This window comes from Platichthys flesus, chromosome 21 (assembly GCF_949316205.1).
Source record: "Platichthys flesus chromosome 21, fPlaFle2.1, whole genome shotgun sequence".
In the NCBI taxonomy this organism is placed as follows: Eukaryota; Metazoa; Chordata; class Actinopteri; order Pleuronectiformes; family Pleuronectidae; genus Platichthys; species Platichthys flesus.
In genome coordinates this window covers 3,386,500-3,403,801 of record NC_084965.1, presented here as the reverse complement: position 1 = coordinate 3,403,801, position 17,302 = coordinate 3,386,500, and the positions used below count along the sequence as shown (strand labels likewise).

The following is a 17,302-nucleotide window of genomic DNA, read 5'->3' as shown; positions in this document are numbered from 1 at the left end:
AGATCCTGTCAGCTGCTTGCCGACCACACGCCCCCCCCCTTTTTGTGTGTGTCCTTTGTTACACAAATCAGAGCGGCAGATTATCATCTAATAAATCCTATACTCCCAGATTTGAGTGGATTAAAAAAATAAAAGGCATCTCGTGAAAAAACCTGGTTTTCATTGTGCCGTGTTCTCCACAAATGTAAACATCTGAAACAAGTTTGGTAGGAAACACAGGTTTTGTTTGTTCAACGTCAAAAAACAGAACTTTTCCTCTAACCAGTCTTTCCCAATCTACAAACCGGATTTATGTTGTTTTGGTGTATCAGCACACAAGTAATGTGATACCAGTAAAAAGACTCACAAGTGGTCTTAAAGGCCCCACACAAGCCCCTAAATAGCTTGTCAGTTTCTCCATCCCTGTCTTTTATTTCACCACAGCCGCGGTCTGGATGTTGTCTTTGGCCCTGTTCTGTGATGCTGTGTGAAGCCACAAAGCCATTTGTGGAATTATCAGCAGGGGGACTCCGAGACCATATTGCACTGCGTTGGGTCCAGCAGCGAGTGGTAACGTTGCAACAACAACAAGGGGCAGCGACAAAGACCTCCTCAATGTTACAACACATCCATTGGTTTACTCACAGCGCCACCTTCTACACCCACAAGTCGAATTTCACAAGCGTCTGTGGCCACGCTCAAATTGATTTTATCAACTGGACCACACGGGTATTATTAGTTTTTGCGGCTTTGCTTGGACCGATGGCAACGCTCACAATTTGCACCTCTGTGTAATCTCATAAAGTTCTTCAAAGCCTTTTGCCCGGCTGGTGTTAAAGAGCTGTTGACAGTTTATTGTATGTTTGAACACGGACATCGTCCCAATTTACCTGTTGCTGCTGCTTTTTATCTTTATTATGTCAAAGTACAGTTCAAATATTTGTCCTGGATCGCCACAGTCAACAGTTTGTGCTGGTTTGTGTTTATTTTAATGGCAAACAAATCAGTTTGTCTAAAAAATAATCACGAGATTTGTTATTTTTAGAAAAATCCAGCAGTTTAATGAACTTTCTTTACATTTCGCAACTTCTAAGTGACTTTGTTCAACTTTCTTCAACAAATGCAAACTACACATGTCTGGAATCGCTTGCGTGGCCTATGAGCGTTACACAAGTTTTTATCGTACCCATTCAAATCAATGCCCTCTTACTTACACATACCGTATCATTCAGTCATCTTGGAATCAGACAAACGCTTCTGTATCAGCGTTGGTGTTTGAACTCCTCGAACCTGCTGCAGCAACAGATTATTTCAATGTAACTTCAGCTGCTGTTATCACAGGGACAGACCCTGCAAGTTGGTGTTTCTAAATCATATTACTGTTCAGCCAACATTCTATCTCGGCTGACGAGAGAGACATCTGAAGGCAGGCTGGTTCGAACCCCAAACCGTTAGGCTGTGGAGTGCCAGTGCCAGCCACTGTACCACTATGTCGCCCCAGTTTAACACACATCCTTCAAAAAATGAACATACAGCTGAATCAACAGAAACTGAACATTTCAACCATCATGCAGGAGGATATTTAGTTTGCACACAGCCAAACCCAGAACACACACATAAAAGTCTTTCCTTTCAGTTTGGGCTCTGTGCATAAACATCAAACTGTGCACTTCCATCTGCACGTCCGCGGGTTCGCTGTCGACTCTGGTGTTCGTCCGCGTCAGAGGAAGTTGGAGGATGAGGTGGAAGCCTCGAATCAACCTAGATACTGTTTGCTTTGCTTCATGACACACTGATCTACACATAAACACACATTCAGATCACATGGGGCGCCCACGGAGAACAACACCCGAGTCCGGTGGCCGACATTGTTGTGGTTTGGTTGGTTCCTACAGCAACGGCATAATATTTCATGCGGCGGCGTGTCTCGTTTTTTTTTTGTGTGTCTGCATGCATGGCACCAAGTCCACGTCTTAGCCAACAGGAACTCCTTTCAGGGATCTTTTTTTTTCTTATCATGTGTTTTAGATTTAGAGGAGTGTAGGGACACGTACACGATGTGGTGTGAAACCCTGTGAGAGTCAGATGTGCATTAGTGCAGGTATGAAGATTGGAAACTGGACCTGTGGTGGTAATGTGGGCTGGTATTGGTTTGTGAAGCTGGAAACACGTGACACGTATGATTTGTTTCTGATTCCCTAATCGTTAAAGTTCGACTAGTTCTCAAATATTAAGATTCTTGTCAGACTAATCCTGGACGTGTTTGTCGACATCTATTTCTGCCGTCTTTTCCATACAGAACACCACATGCTATATTGGAGTGGAGTGAATGTGGTAACAAGATGCTCGTAAGCAAGCGGCTGAGAGGGAACATTCCACGACTGGATTCCCGATGTTGTTTTGATGGTCGCTGCTGTGTCGGAAGGCAAATATTCCTCAGATTCAAAATAGACCTGTGTGTACATTTTCACAATTTTGCAAACCACACCTGCTCCTGGAGGATTTGCATTAGTTGTTAGTGGAAGTTAACCAGTTAAGATTATGGGACAAACTCTGAGCACATTTGGAGATGGTCTGCGAGGCATGTGGCCACATCATTTTTGCTGTGTGTATGCAAATGGTTCCTGGGCCACATAGACTACTAAGCAGTTACAGTTTAAAGGCTTTTAATGCACTGATCACAACATAGTGCCTGACACTTTTTCTTAAAATCTTTCAAATTCATAGCTGCACACATTCATTCCTTCAGCCTCTCCTCACTCGGCTTTCTCTCTTTATCTCTCTCAGTTGCACTAACACACACAAACATTGTGATTAGACACATCTATAAGCTGAGACTTGGTAAAAACAACACAATTTGGTCTTTGCGAACACGGATGACGTTTGTGTTTATTTGCAAATAGAGCAGGAAAGTGAGATCCGATCACAATTAGTCATCGGAGAACCATAGAAGACAACTGACCCGTCTGAACAGGGTCATCGAGGTGCTGCATTTCAAAATGAACATGTTTAGATTATTATTTGAGATTTAGTATCAGGCCATCCGCCAGCACAGAGTCCTGATGTTACTATTGGAGCGGCACAAATGCTCCAGAGAGCCCTGAGATGAAAATGTGATTAAATATTAAATTGATGTTTTGGCCGTGCGCTCTCCCCGAGAGGTTTACTAAAAGGTATCATCAGGGCCGGGTCCATCCCGCTCCCAAACATCTCACTGCTCCTTAAAATAAAAGGCAGTTGCCAAGCCTCTGTGGAGTTTGTTTACCTTGAAGCATTGAGGAGGTGTTCCCTTGTGGACTCGGCTTTAGCCTCTTATGTAATACTACAAGGCAAGTGTGGAGGGAGACTAGGCTGGATGCAGTCTGGGACTAGTTTTGGCAAATAGGGTTTTCAATCAGTTTGAAGTTTAATAAAGGTTTTTTAGGTGTTAAATTGTTTGACCTTAACAGAATCAAGCACTGTCATTTACAGCTTCAGCCACCATGGCCCAGCTAGATATGTTCAACAACTGGCTCACAGTTTATTTTTAAGTGTGTCAATACTCACATGTTCACATGTAAACTGGAAGCGGTGTTGGTTCATTTTAATTGATCCTTTAGTGATCTGTGCTCTCCATGTAAACACTGGAGGAGAGACTCCCCTGTAAGTTCTGTAGAAAGGTTTTGATTCTAAAGATAGTATGAGGAGTCAGTTTAACTTACATCCTTATGTAACAATGCTTAAATGCATCATCTCTATATATAAATCTAAAATATACTGGAGTTACTGTGGGTGTTTGCACCTTCTGCTCGTCTCCCTCAGCGCCATGTGCACCACACACAGTTATTAGTTCTTTGTAGTTGCCAGATGAGCTGCAGGCATGCAGAGGTGGGTGGGTTTGGTGGCTGTACATTTTTGTTCCTTATAGATTTCATAGAACACACATGCCTCCGTATCTGCTGTAGCCCCACTTGACTTCTTCCACTCATTGTGAAAACAGACCTGTGTTATTCCTGTCTCCCTGCAGACAGCAGCTCTGTGGTGCCGGTTTATTCCGACTCTACAAACTTTGTTTTTGCTTTTCATACTTAACTCTCTGACTTGTTGTGCGAGTCTTGTCTTCTCCTCTCATGCGTTCTCATGATTTATTGATCAGCCTTGACGGCGGAGTCTCTGTTAGAGGTTGGCAGGGGAAGAGGTGAGTTAAGAGAGAGCGATGTAGGAGACAGGAAAGGAAGAGAATTCACTTCAGGCCGCCTGGTGTGTGTGTGCATACTTCACAGAGAGGTTTGTGTGGAGAGTGGGTGGGTGCGTCAGTCAGTCGGGCTGCAGCTCTCCGCACTGCATTCAGCTGCTCTCCTCTCGGCTGAGTGGAAACATCATGTGTCTGTGGGACGCCCAGAGGAACAGCCCTGTTTCTCCGAACTGAGACCAGCACAGGCAGTCGGGGACGGGCTGAGGATGAGAGAGGAAACAAAATGAACTTGAAGTAGACGGTACAGAGGGAAAGAGGAAGTTAAAGAGCCTTTTTTTGAGGATAGCTTTCATCCATTCTGCCATCTGGTCTCAACCACCTCGGACTTGGCTATGCCATGCTGGCCCAGAGGAACGGGCTACCTCCAGGCAGTAAGCCAGTTCTGCTGAAGGATCCTTCTGACCTGCTGGATGTGGACGTGAATGCTGTCGGGTGCTGCTCTCTCTCTTCCTCCCCGCCATCAGGGGGTTGTCCGTGGGCTCGGCTGGCCGGGGTGGACGGCTGCCTGTCGGAGCCGTACTGTCTTTGGTTCCAGCTTTTGGCCAGAGCCTACTGGGGTGAGGTGGAGCTGGGTCTCACCAGTCCCAACCGCAGCGTGTCTTGGGCTCGGCTGCGAGAAGCCTCCAGGAAGAACTGTGTCCGGTCCCGGGTAAGGACAGTTTACGTGATGAGGGATGGATGAGCATCCTCTCGATTTTAAGGGAACGTCAGAGGAAAGTCGTGTAATGGTTTGGAAGCATTCAAGAATTCTGTAACTCATATGAAATATGGGTTTAAGGTCTTTCAGTGTTTGGCAGAGGCTTATAGGTTTACATAGGAAGCACTTGAAAGAGGAGGAGAGGTGAGGGGCAGCTACACTCTGTTGTGCCATCTGAGGAATTTAGCGTGCGTCATCCTGTGCTACAGCAGCAGAGCAGTCCTGCTTCACTGACCAATATCTTTCGTAAGATGAGTGTGTGTGCGTGAGGGTTTTAGGTTTCGTTTATTGTTATTGGTCCCTATGGTGTATTCCCAGTGCCTCTTTGCTGTGTGTTGTCAGAGCAGGATCACGTTTATTTTACAGCTGTGTGTATGCAGCAGCTTCATTTACACAGTTTCTTCTAAAATATCCCCTACAGCCCCAACTTCTTTATGACACACACTGAGGCTGGCTGGAATGAAGTCATTGTTCAGTGGAGGAGCAAAGTGGGGGAAGCAAAGGCACATTTTCCTTATTATATATTGAACAAGGAGGGTGACTAATGTGGTCAAAGAGGGAGAGATGTTTGGAAAGAAAAGGCGAGAGAGTGAGGGAGTGAAAGAGGTAGATCCATGAGGTCAGACGACCAGGGGGTGACTCACAGATAAAAAAAACATTTAAAAAAAACATTTGGAAAGTAAAAGTAATGGCATTCAAATTCACTCATATACATAAAGAAGCAGAAGAGGCCATGCAAATGCACCGTCCTGCAGGCTGTGGCACCATATGGCAGCACACAGATCAAAAACCCCTCGCTGGTGACTGTTCTGATGAACAGATTGCATGCATAATTAAATGGTATTAATCAGGTAATCGTGTGAGCTTGTTGGATCAGATTTACAGTATTGTTCCCAGAATATGACTCTTTTACTGGGGAGCTGTGGGAGCTTATGGCAGCACTGTGAAGCTGGACTTTCCCTTCGCATTCTGCTGTGCTGTTGCTTTTCTTGCTGTATAATTCAATATGTTATATATAGAGAGAGATGGAAAGTGTGTGTGTGTGTGTGTGTCTGTGTGTGTGTGGGTTCTTCAGTCACGGGGCATTCGAGTCAGATGGCTTAGCTATTGCGTAATACAACATTAAATTTGAAGCATGAAATCAAAACAAACAGCTGAGTTGGCCTGTGTCAGCTCCTTTCCTTTCTTTCCCTCCTCAGCCTCTCTCTGTTACATTATGCACTCGGGTTTACTTCCAGCTCTGCACCACTTGGGTATTGGGTGGTGATTTCACCAGTCATACCATTAAGCCCACACCCATCCCTCTCTCCGGAGGCCTCTCTACATCTGCTGCTCCCAGACAGGCAAAGGAGAGGTGTGGAAGGAGAAGCCGGAGGGGCGGCGGAGGGGAGAATGTCTTTGTTTTGGGCTGAGATGCATTTGGGTGGGAGAAGAGCCCACGGAGAGATCTGGGTTGAGGCTGAAACTCTTGGCAGGCCCGCACACAGCCAAGAGTCACGATAGTAGTGTGAGCAATAACCGCTAAAGCACGCCCTGCGGTGCAGCGGTTCAGCTCTGTCATTACTCTGATGATGGATGTGACGTCTCACTGCTCCGGTTGCTCTCAGCAGAAGACATCGGGGAGGCTTCCTGAGTTATCTGATAAAGAATTACCTAATACTTCCTGTTAGATGTTCAAAGGTGTGATAAATCTGTGGTTTTACAACCGTAAGAAAGGCATCAGACACTACAAGCACAGACTACTGTCCAACAGCTGTGCGGAAAGAAATCCTTGGCAATCTCTGAAAACCACTGCAAATTTGATCACGGCACTCATCTTAAAAAATGCATTTATTGTGAAACACGTGCAGGAAGCGGTAAATTAGCTGCAGTTAGCTTATTGTTGTACATAACGGGAGTGATGCAACAGGACTGCACACGGCTAAAGCAGAAACTCTGTGTTGTATATATGTGTTTGTCTAACTTCATATTCTCACTTCATCATCTTCAGCCTCGCACCAGTTTCCACTTTATCCAGTGTAAACATTTTGTCAGCTCTCTGTTATAGAACATTTGAAATCCCCTCTTTTACAGCTGACGCGGGGCATGAGCTGGGATATGTAGGCGTTAATGCAATGTTACGCAAGCTGAGAGCCACCAGCACTTACGTGTTGTTTTTATCCTGTGTTCGTCACAATTGGAATGTAGGAATGTAGAAGATAAGTCTGTCATCATGCAAACGCACCAAATAGCCCTGTAAAGCTCAGAATGTACAGTAACCAAAGCCATATGTTACGGTGGTGTGGCGCCCAGGGCAGCACACATGTGACTTGTATCGCTGCAAATTTAATCCTAGCATTGAGAGCCACAAGGCAGAGGCTAAATATTTGACTTCATTCGTGGCCTCTGTCACCGATGTTACAGCAGTCGTTGCGTAGTAGCACCAGTTGAGATGATTGATGCGTTTCCTCTTCTGTGTTTACCGACAGAATTCACAAGTACATTCAGACTCATTGTGGGCTGAGCCTCGGTGGAAGACAAATCAGATTCACCTGAAGCTGTTGATTAATTCAGTGTTTGGACTGATCATAGTTGCAGAGGAGATATTTGGTATATAAGTAATTTATATGGCATTAAGATTTAGGAAGGGCTACGATGGGATAGAAGTGATTTCAATGTCTACGAAGGGATAGAAGGTTCATGGACTTCTACGAAAGAAAGGGATGGATGGCATATGAAGGTGTGTGAAGGGATAGAAGTTATACAAAACTCTCTGAAATGGATAGAAGGTATATGAAGTGCAAGGAAGGGAAAGAAGGTAAAGGAAGGTCTACTGAGGCTTCGTGGACAAAGTGGCCAGGAAGGACTAGGCTAAAGTGTTTGTTATGATAGATGTCAATTGGACAGCAGGTCAAACATTTACTACCTAGACAAAAACACTGTTTTGCAGATTAAAGGCAACAATATCTCATCAATTATTGTACACAATATTTCTTAAACACCCTACAACCTGTCCCGGAACACTTGCTCATCTGTTTCCCGAAAAGCACAAACCTTGACCACTAAATGTCTCCCTGTTATTCACCATTCACAACCGTCCTGCTGTTGTTGTCTTTTCTCTGGTGACTGTGAAGAATCACCAACAGGGGATTTCTGGTATGTTTAAGATGATTCATAAGATATAGGCTTAGTCACGGGCTGTTACATCTGTGAAAACACACTTTTCTTTGTTTAACCACTCTGCTTGACAATTACCAGGGGTGAAGTAAATGGAGGGATTGTGCTGTCATGTAGCTGAGAGTTTCTTCTCCATGGTGAACAAGTGGAAAAAGCAGATTTACGATCAGTGGGTCATTATTTTTATAGCCACGTTTGATTTCTTTGTTGCAGAGCAGTGAGACATCTAAAGCAGAGTTTCCCAGCCCGGAGGTCACACCCTCATACAATTTTTTTGGGGGGGGGGGGGGATTTAAGAGAAAACCCTTCGCGGACAGCTCATGTATTTAAACAACACACATAAGAATGGCATCGTTTTGCTCTCAAGAAGAAAGCAAGTAATGTGGGACTTTTAAAAATCCAGTTTTAAATCTGTGTCAACAACACAGTGTCGATTCTGGACACTTTGTAGTAACACTGTTTGTTTTTGTCCTCCATTCAGGCCAAGCAGAAGGATGGGCACGAGCCGAGTGAGGTGTCGGCCACCACTTCTCCCGGGCCGGAGGAGGAGCCTTTCTCCTGGCCGGGCCCGAAGACGCTCAACCTGCGTCGAACCTCCCAGGGGTTCGGCTTCACGCTGCGGCACTTCATCGTCTACCCACCGGAGTCGGCCGTCCACAACTCCCTGAAGGTGACAGCACACTGACTCTCACACATCAGGCCACACCAAGACCTCAAAACAGAACAAATCCATCTTATCATCAAAAAATCTCTACAAATATATTACAAGGATCTAACACATTTCAAAACTTAGGTAGAATAACTGTGGGAAAAAACCTGTTCAGTTCCTGCCCTGTTTCAAATTTGGATTTTAATTTGTGCTTTGACTGAAACAGAGCTTCTCTCCAAATACCTGTCGCTCTGTTTAATTTGCTTTCTTTATTGCTTTTTGTCCTTTGATCTAACTCCGGTGTCGCTGGGGAGGTCCTGAACGTTATATCTACTGGTCATTAAACTGAGACCCTTGTAGTTTCTGTGGTGATTTAGAAAAAACAGCAGATTTGTGTCACATAATGAGGAGAAACCGTCAAAATGATGACTCTCAGCTGCTGTTTGAACACGGCCCCAGACAAACAACATCCTATTTAGTGCTTTTCTTGTGTGAGAGTTGTTTTCCAGGAAGATATAAATCAATGCATGTTCTGTTGTGTAGTAAACAGTAAAGATGCAATGTGTGGCTTCAAGGTTTTTAGTGTCTGTTTTTTGTTTTCTGAGATTCTTGAAGCTGATTCACTCCAAATCCACCAGTCGAGTAATTTTCTCAAGATGTGAGCAGCTTCAGATGTGAAGTAGATTCAGTTGCTTTGTGTATGTTTTTACTAGAGTTAGTAAGAAAATTCGACAACAAAGAGGCAACAAACAAGCGGCAACTATTTCATCACAAACTTTACGCTTGTTTTGCTGCTACAGGCGTCTTGTGCATTTGAGCTCACCTCATTTGCAGCCATTATTTTGTCCCTTTAACTGTAGATACAAATATTCTATAAATGTTTATTATACCACGCTTTTAACATTAGTATATAATCTCTTCAATATTTAATCTCTTCAAATGTCTCTCGAATTAAAAAAAAGACATTTTCAATTTCAATCTGTTTCCAGTTGGTTGCTGTTGTTGAGTCTGACCATCACTGACACCTTAATAGGACTACGATGTTTTAATATAACTGTCATGTCAATACGCTCGTGTGGTGTCAGTTTTTCAGCAGAGCCTATTTCTGACTTGTATCATCCCACCTGGGACCTCGGCCAACTGTCCCCTGGATCACATCAGTACCAATCGGCCCTTTGGTATTAATCCTGATGCTACAGCACTTCCGGCTCCTAATGGTTATAGACTTAATACAGACTAAAGGGCTTTGGGTAAATACGACAGGGGGATTCTTTAATGGGAAAATGCACCGGTGTTTCAAGTCTGCTCTCTGGAAGCTTATCACGGCCTCCCTCGTATTAGTTTTCCTAAGTGATAATTCAGGATAAGTTGGGTTTACTTTTCTTTGAAGTGTATTTTGACAACCTCTCATGTTTGCACAAAGGGATTTCCTGCAAAGTTAGCATAGTACGTTAGGTTTATAGCCTTTGGCGCCGCTTCTGCATGTTGAAAGAGAAACTGCAGCACACAAAATGTAGGACTTTGAGACAATTGTGGTACCACAGAGACGGACAGTTTCTCCCACAGTGTTCAAGGGTATCACAGTTTAGTTCTGGACATCTTTAATTCCAGTCTGACGCAGTGTTGGCTACTACTTTCTCACTAAAACCTGATTTGCATTGAGCTGACATTACACATGGTCTAAGATTCATAGAATAAATAAATTAAGGAAGGTAACTCATCTGTGAAAATCTGGCAAGAAGCATAATGTAGCATAAATCATTAATTTGAACCATAAAATATCATTCACATATGAATTCCTTAACTTAAACAAGCATCTGTTTTCTTTCCAGATTCCACCAGATTTTATTCCAAGTCTTATTTTATACTTTTAAGATTTGATTCCGGGACATATTTCACTAAAACCTTAAATTTCAATCCATCACTCGTTCGCTCATTGTGAACTCTAACCGTTTCTCCCGTTATGTAACCTCAAGCCTCATGGTAAGGATGAAAAAACAAAATCCTCATCCATGTTTATGCATCAGTGTAATTCATTTTAGGGTCTTGGATCGGAGCTCTGTCCTAATCGCAGTTTGAGGATATTAGCGTTAGCCTGCAGAGGATCTGACCGTCTTAAGGAAAGCCTTGGGAGAGCTGTGGGTCTTAAAGCATCCATGGCCAACACATGTGTCCCTGGGGGGGGGGGGGGGGGGATTAAAGCAGAAGTGTGTGGATCTGAAGGAAGTTTAAGATTTATGTGTTGAGGAAATGGAGAAAAAGTAAAGAACACAAACATGAAGTGGCTCTTCTGGATGAAGCGCCACAGGAGTTGCTCTGGACCGTCGTGGGTCCTTTATCAAAAACTTTTCCAATTATGGAGCCGTGTTAAATGACTAATTAACACTTTCTTTTCTCATCCGTCCCCTGTAGGGCTTAAACCAATATTTTATCAATGAATCTGTTAATTATTGTTTTAATACATCAAATTGAGAGGGCATACCTCTGCCAAGGCTCACATCCTATCTCAGTAGGTCTAAGATAGGGCTCCAGCCCTTTAAAAAAAGTACTTTGTGGTTAATCCTTTCAACAAGCAGACAAACAAACCAACGAAAACAAAAACCTAACCTTCCTGGTGGAGGTGATAAATTATGTAGGCCTTTAAAAGTCATACAGTATTTATGAGTTTTAAAACAAGAATAACACACCGATATGTTCCATGATTATTGTTTTTTTATGACTTTTACTGGTTTTATGGCTACAGACATAATTCTTTGTCAGTCTTTGTTATGATTACTTAAAACTAAACCCATCGTCTCCTCTTTTCTTTCAGGATGAGGACAATGGCAGCCGAGGTAAGTTTGTAATTAATTTTTTTAATCTAAACTGCTGCATGAAATCGGGATGTGCACTGTGAGCTGGGACCCCAGCTGTTGCAATAAGAGACGCACAGAAACCATTTACTCCCAGTTATTCCTGCTGAATGGGCATCAAATGAAGATTGACACCTCATTACTCCAAACGTTTTCCCTCTTTACAGATTGAAATAGATGCATTTTGATGAGTCTTTGTGTCTTAACATATCGTTATTCGTACATGGAACTCAGTCTCTAGAATGGCTTTATAACACAGGGAATAAGGCAGACAAAGAAATAAACAACATGTTGCAGGTGCAGTTGTGTTCTCTGGGGTCTGTCAGCCAGACAGGCGGCGTTGAGTCTTTAGTCTTTGCTCTTCAGAGCCGTGGCGTTAGCTTGGCAAGGCCCCGGCATTCCTCAGAGCATCCGGCTCGTCGTTCCAGTCCCTCAGTATTCTGCTCACATCCGCAGCCCAGCGTGAACGCATGCGGACCGCTCTGCTGCCTTCTCAGACAGCCCAGCAACACATCTTCTAACAGACCATCGAGGCCCTTGTACATCGGCTCAGGTTTACATGCACAGACAAATAGAAAAATTGTGTTTTTTAAGACAGTTTTTCACATTTTTTTCTTTGTGTTTGACATAAATGAACGAGAAAGTGAGACGCTCATCATCATGGTTGAGCTTGTGAAACATCCAAACCCCCCCCCCCCCAGGTGTGATTCAGTGAATTAATATGTGTTGAGTGGATGGTAAAAAATGAGGGATTCTGGGTTGATGGAAGGTGAGCGGACTCCCTTCTGTGATAAATCTGACTCAAAACACATCCCAGCAGGATATTACCAGATTCCAGTAAGTGTCCCTCGTCGTCCCTCTTGGCTCATGGTGTCACATTCCTCACACTATACCCTCCCGCCTCCCCCCCACCCACTTCAGCTCCTCCATGTCCACCCGCTTCATTCAGCACAGGCCTCAAAACATTAAACAGCACACACACGGGGAGGAAACCCTTCAGGGAGTAAGTGTGGCTCCACATTGTTAAGAACTTGGATTGCTTTTTGTGACTTTACCTGAAAGAGGTCGTGTAAACCTCTTGTCACTCTGTGTGTGTGTGTGTGTGTGTGTGTGTGTGTGTGTGTGTGATCACTCTGGCATTAAATCTTCTATAGTAAGTGCATGAGAGCCATTCATAGTGAATAATAACCGCCTCCTGCTGCTGCCTCAGGAAGTCCCTTGGCCTCCCTCCAGTCTCATAAATCCTTCTTTCCCTCCAGCAGAGGTGACGATGTAGAGCAGCACAAACCAACTTCATGAAAGACAGCATTTGTTGTTGTTTTTGCAAAGCTGCAGCTAATACTCCAGCAAATGAATCGATAATAAGTATTTATTAAGAAAAATTATGTAAAAAATACGGTGATTATAAATTAACATTGTCACTGTCAAGCTGAAGACTGTTTTCCTCTAAATTTTGAGTTTCATTGTGTTTAAGAAACTTCTTCGAAATCTTAAACTAAATAGACAATTTGAAAGTAATTGAATTATTTGAAAATATGTCAAAACAGGCTAGATCATGAAATTCAGAGCATGTGATTGCAGCTCAAGTTTGTAGAAATAGACTGAAAACCGAGTTCTGAAGGATTTTTTGAGTAAGATTGACTCGGATTGAATTATTTAATTAAACACTAGAAAGGCAGTTGGAGCACATAGCTCCGATAAGACCCCAAACTCCTCTTAACTCCAATCCATCTGAAGTGAAATTACACTTGCTCATAGATATCAGTCCCCTTAATATGCCTGTTTGGTTTTTTTTCATCGAGATCCATGTATTATTTCCTGGGATATTGGTGAAAATGTAGAAAAACAACCCATATCTCGAAGTGAAAACATTTCATTTTCATGCCAAAATGTAATAAGCTTCTATCTTGGCCCATTTTTCACCCTGTTTCGTGGAAATCTGTTTCAACAAAACCTCCCGAGGTCAAGTTTTCTCACAGGCTCCATTCGATTGTATAATAGTCTTGTGAGTCTTATGCTTTAATTGAATATAGACTTCAAGAAATCAACTTCATGTCCCTAGCAATTGAAAGACGTCTCGTCCATATTGGCTTAACATCTAAACCTGAAAGTTATTTCCTGAAGTTTTTACTCAACTCTCAACTTCATTATCTGTCACGAAACAACACGTGGGCAGACAAACTTTGTTTTTTTTAATGTAGCTTCCAGACGTTTGGCGTTGGTGTCACAGCAGCTACACAACGCGTAAGTCCCCCCCCCCCTAACAAACACCCTTGACATCATCCGACAACCACATGAACGCACACACGGGTCCAGACAGATAATACGTCCCATGTGCCGGGTTATTTAAAAAAAAAAGACGTTGCTCTCCGTCCCGACCCGGGCTCTGTGATGTTCGCTGCAGCCTCCCTGGCGCGCTGCACTGCAGTTTATTTGCTTGACTCCGAGCCAGTGTGTGATGAGGCTGTTGGTGTTTGGAGAGGGGGAGGGAGGGGGGGGGGGGCTGCTGACCGCGTGTTGACTAGCTGGGTGTTGCCGCTGGAAACATTTAAAACATCCAGAAACACACACACGGTGACGTAGATACACAGATAAACAAACGTAAACACCGACCTACAGTGTGTAGATGCACTGTGGAAATATGCAAACGGGAATGATGTGCTTTTACTTTGTGTGTGTGTGTGTGTGTGTGTGTGTGTGTGTGTGTGTGTGTGTGTGTGTGTGTGTGTGTGTGTGTGTGTCCGAAAGTATGGACGTGTTTATTTCCTTTCACAGCGGTTGTGTACATACCAAACGGCTGTTATCCCAAATCTTCCTCTCTATCGCACTTCCTCTCCTCTTCCCTCCTCTTCCCTCCCTCCCTCCCTCCGTCTGTCTCTGCCTTTCCTGTATCTCTTTCTCCTCGGCTGTGTATTTTAGCAAGTTATCAAAGGGGGCTGAAATCCGAATGAGGCGTTCTGTGCGGCGCAGCGAGAGAAGCAACATAAAACATTTCCCCATCTGTTCAAATATTTTTTTTTCGTTCAACGTGAAACACTTTTCTCTGCAGATACCACTTCTATTTTGTGTGTGTGTGTGTGTGTGTCAGGTTTGGGTTCGTTCCCATGAAGTCTGCAGAGGGAACGCAGCGCGGCTCAAGCAAAATAGAATTCCCCAGTATTCTCCAGTGAGCCTTTTTTAATGCCCCACCTTCTTTAACAAAGCTAAAGTTTTTGTCTTCTTTTCTATCGTTTTCCACGGCCAGCTTAGCGTAGCACTAAGACTGGAAACGAGGAGACAGCTAGCCTGGCTCTGTGCAGAGGTATGCGACAGGACTGCAGGTACTTACCCAGAACGTCTGAGGTTTTGCAGATTGAACAAACAAGATATTAGGGTGATATTTAATATTGATAGTCTAATCTAAGACTTGGCAAGAGAACAAATATCCCCCCCCCCCAAAAAAAAAAAACGTCTGCTTTTCTTGGCAACAGGCCTCAATCCTTTACCCATGAGGGTGAACTATTTGTCTTTTATTTCAATCTAGAGTTCAAACTGTTATTTTTCTTTTAAGTTGAGTGAGTAATTATGACTCTGACAGCTCGTTCTGTTTTGTTTTTTAATGATATACACCCACCCACGTAGAAGCTGTAACATTAAGACTCAAGTCATAAAAACTTTCTTAGGCAAATATCCAAACACAACCGGCCGTTCACCCTCTCTGTTACTGGACTGATGCAACGCCCATCAAGCTCCACTGTTCTCACAGGGATAATAAGCAGTCGTCAGTGGTTATTGATGGTGGATTTACCACTCGAGACTGGTTTCAGACAGAAGTAGACAGAAGTAGGTTTTTCTTTTCTGGGCACCACCTGTAGATTTTTACTGAAACAAGTGTTACTAGTTTATTTTATTTGCTAATTCAACTTGTCTTATCCTCTCCTCACACTTTTGCTCTTCGTTTTGTTTGTGTTAAGATCAGAAAAACAAAGTCTCCCCTCAAATCTCTCTAACAGGAATCGTGGCCATTTGGCTCATTTAAAGAAAATGTCTCGAAACATGAGAAGGTATTTAAAAATGGCCACATCTGTCTCCAGATGTGTGTCAGTTGTTCCCTCAGTCAAACTTAAACTGTCTTTTTTAACGAGAGAAAAACAAAACAACTCAATCAACTAGTACTTCTTCTTCTTCTTCTTCTTCTTCTTCTTCTTTTTTCTCAGTACAGTGCGGTCAGAGTAATGTCAGAACATAATCCTCTGTCCCTGGGGCGGGTTTTGGTATTTGCAATTCCTAGAAAGTGATGGAAAGTACACCACCACCTTCCTGTCTGTGGTGGAAAAACACCAGGTGTGTGTGTCTGTGTTCATGTGAGTGTGTGTCTGTGTGCGTTGATGTTGTTGGGCACATCAGTGGACAGTTGCAACAGTGGTGTCAGGTGTTTCTAAGTCAGGAATGCTACAATCCCTGAAGTGAATAATTTAGAAATGTTATCAGCCCTCCAGACATTTAGCCGTGCAGGTGTTACATTCAAATATATATCACTGGTCTTTCCATGTTTTTATTTAGTAAAAGTTTTAGGCCCAACCGTTATCTTATCGCAGATATATTGGAATCAGTTTGTCAGTCAATTGTTAACTGTTCCATAAGAAGTTGTAGAGTCAGAACATTTGACCATTTACAACCTTTTTCCTGAGCTTTGGAAAAGCAAAAGGGGTTTGTTCCGTTGTCGTCATGTAATGGAATTTCCTCCTCGTACGTGGAGCTGCAGATCATGTTTTGAACACAGTTGCCCCCCCCCCTTCACGTTCAGCGACATGTGACCAACATTCAATCCAGTAGAACACGTGGCGGGAAGTTCGAGAAAAAGGGAGTAATGACGAATGTAATTATAGTAAAAATCTATTGTCTTTAACAGAAAGTAGAGAAAAGACTATTCGATAATTGCTTTTTAATAAATATATTTTTATAGGGCCAATATTGTGGCATTATTATTTGTTGGTGTACATTGAGAGTTGTGTAACTGCCTCTCAATTCGCTTGTAATCAGATTTGTAAATGTATAAAAGAATCTGCAAATGTGAATTCTGTGTCTGCTGAACCAGAAATGTAAATATGTCTCTGAAAAAAATGAGATTTTGAGTTTGTGTTGAAAAATCTACCATTTTTCTTTCATACGTTTGCAAACCTGATAAAACACACCTGGATTGAGATAACAGCTTGTTAGTTCAACTCATTGACCTTTATATATCTAAACCTTCCATACTGAAAAAGTTTATTCACTTATTTACCGACGTGCAGCCACTGACTTGACACTGGCTTTAAGGCGTATTGACATACACCCCCCCCCCCCCCCCCCCTTCCAGTGTGTGCTGACGTAAAGCTGCAGCTGTTTACAGAGCGCGGCGATTAGCGAGATGAGACCTGTCCATCTCAACGCCGGCACCTGAAAGTCGTCTCCCTGTGTGACAAAGTGTATTGACACAGTTTAGAAGGATGTCTGGGGTTGTTTGAGTATTTGGAGGATGTCAGCAATCGGCCGTGCAGGTGTTGTAGCAGAGTTTAAGCTTTCAAAGGAGAGTTGTGTTTGGACTCGTTTGTATGAGAAATGTACAGAATTCATGGGAATGGAGGAGGCAAAGAGGCCGAGTTACAGTATTTGTTTTCACGGTGGCTTCATCCGCCGTCTTTAAAGCGGGAGTTTGATGATAAAACACGCTGAGCTTTTGAAGGAAGTCGCAGTTTATGGATTTATGTGAAGTG

The 17,302-nt window shown here is 43.2% G+C and overlaps 1 protein-coding gene across 4 annotated transcripts in view; it reads left to right on the top strand.

The window, feature by feature from the left end:
* LOC133932729 (rho GTPase-activating protein 21-like) overlaps positions 1 to 17,302 on the top strand; it is a 67,660-nt gene that overhangs the window by 26,857 nt on the left and 23,501 nt on the right. For 2 of the 4 annotated variants that reach the window (XM_062379539.1, XM_062379538.1), the window contains exons 1-3: positions 4,303 to 4,862; positions 8,548 to 8,736; positions 11,528 to 11,549. In XM_062379539.1, coding sequence (XP_062235523.1) covers positions 4,551 to 4,862; positions 8,548 to 8,736; positions 11,528 to 11,549 — 523 coding nt within the window. In that variant the 5' untranslated portion in view covers positions 4,303 to 4,550. Of the gene's footprint in view, positions 1 to 4,301; positions 4,863 to 8,547; positions 8,737 to 11,527; positions 11,550 to 17,302 lie in introns of those variants that run through there. The other 2 variants (XM_062379540.1, XM_062379541.1) reach the window with 2 other exon arrangements.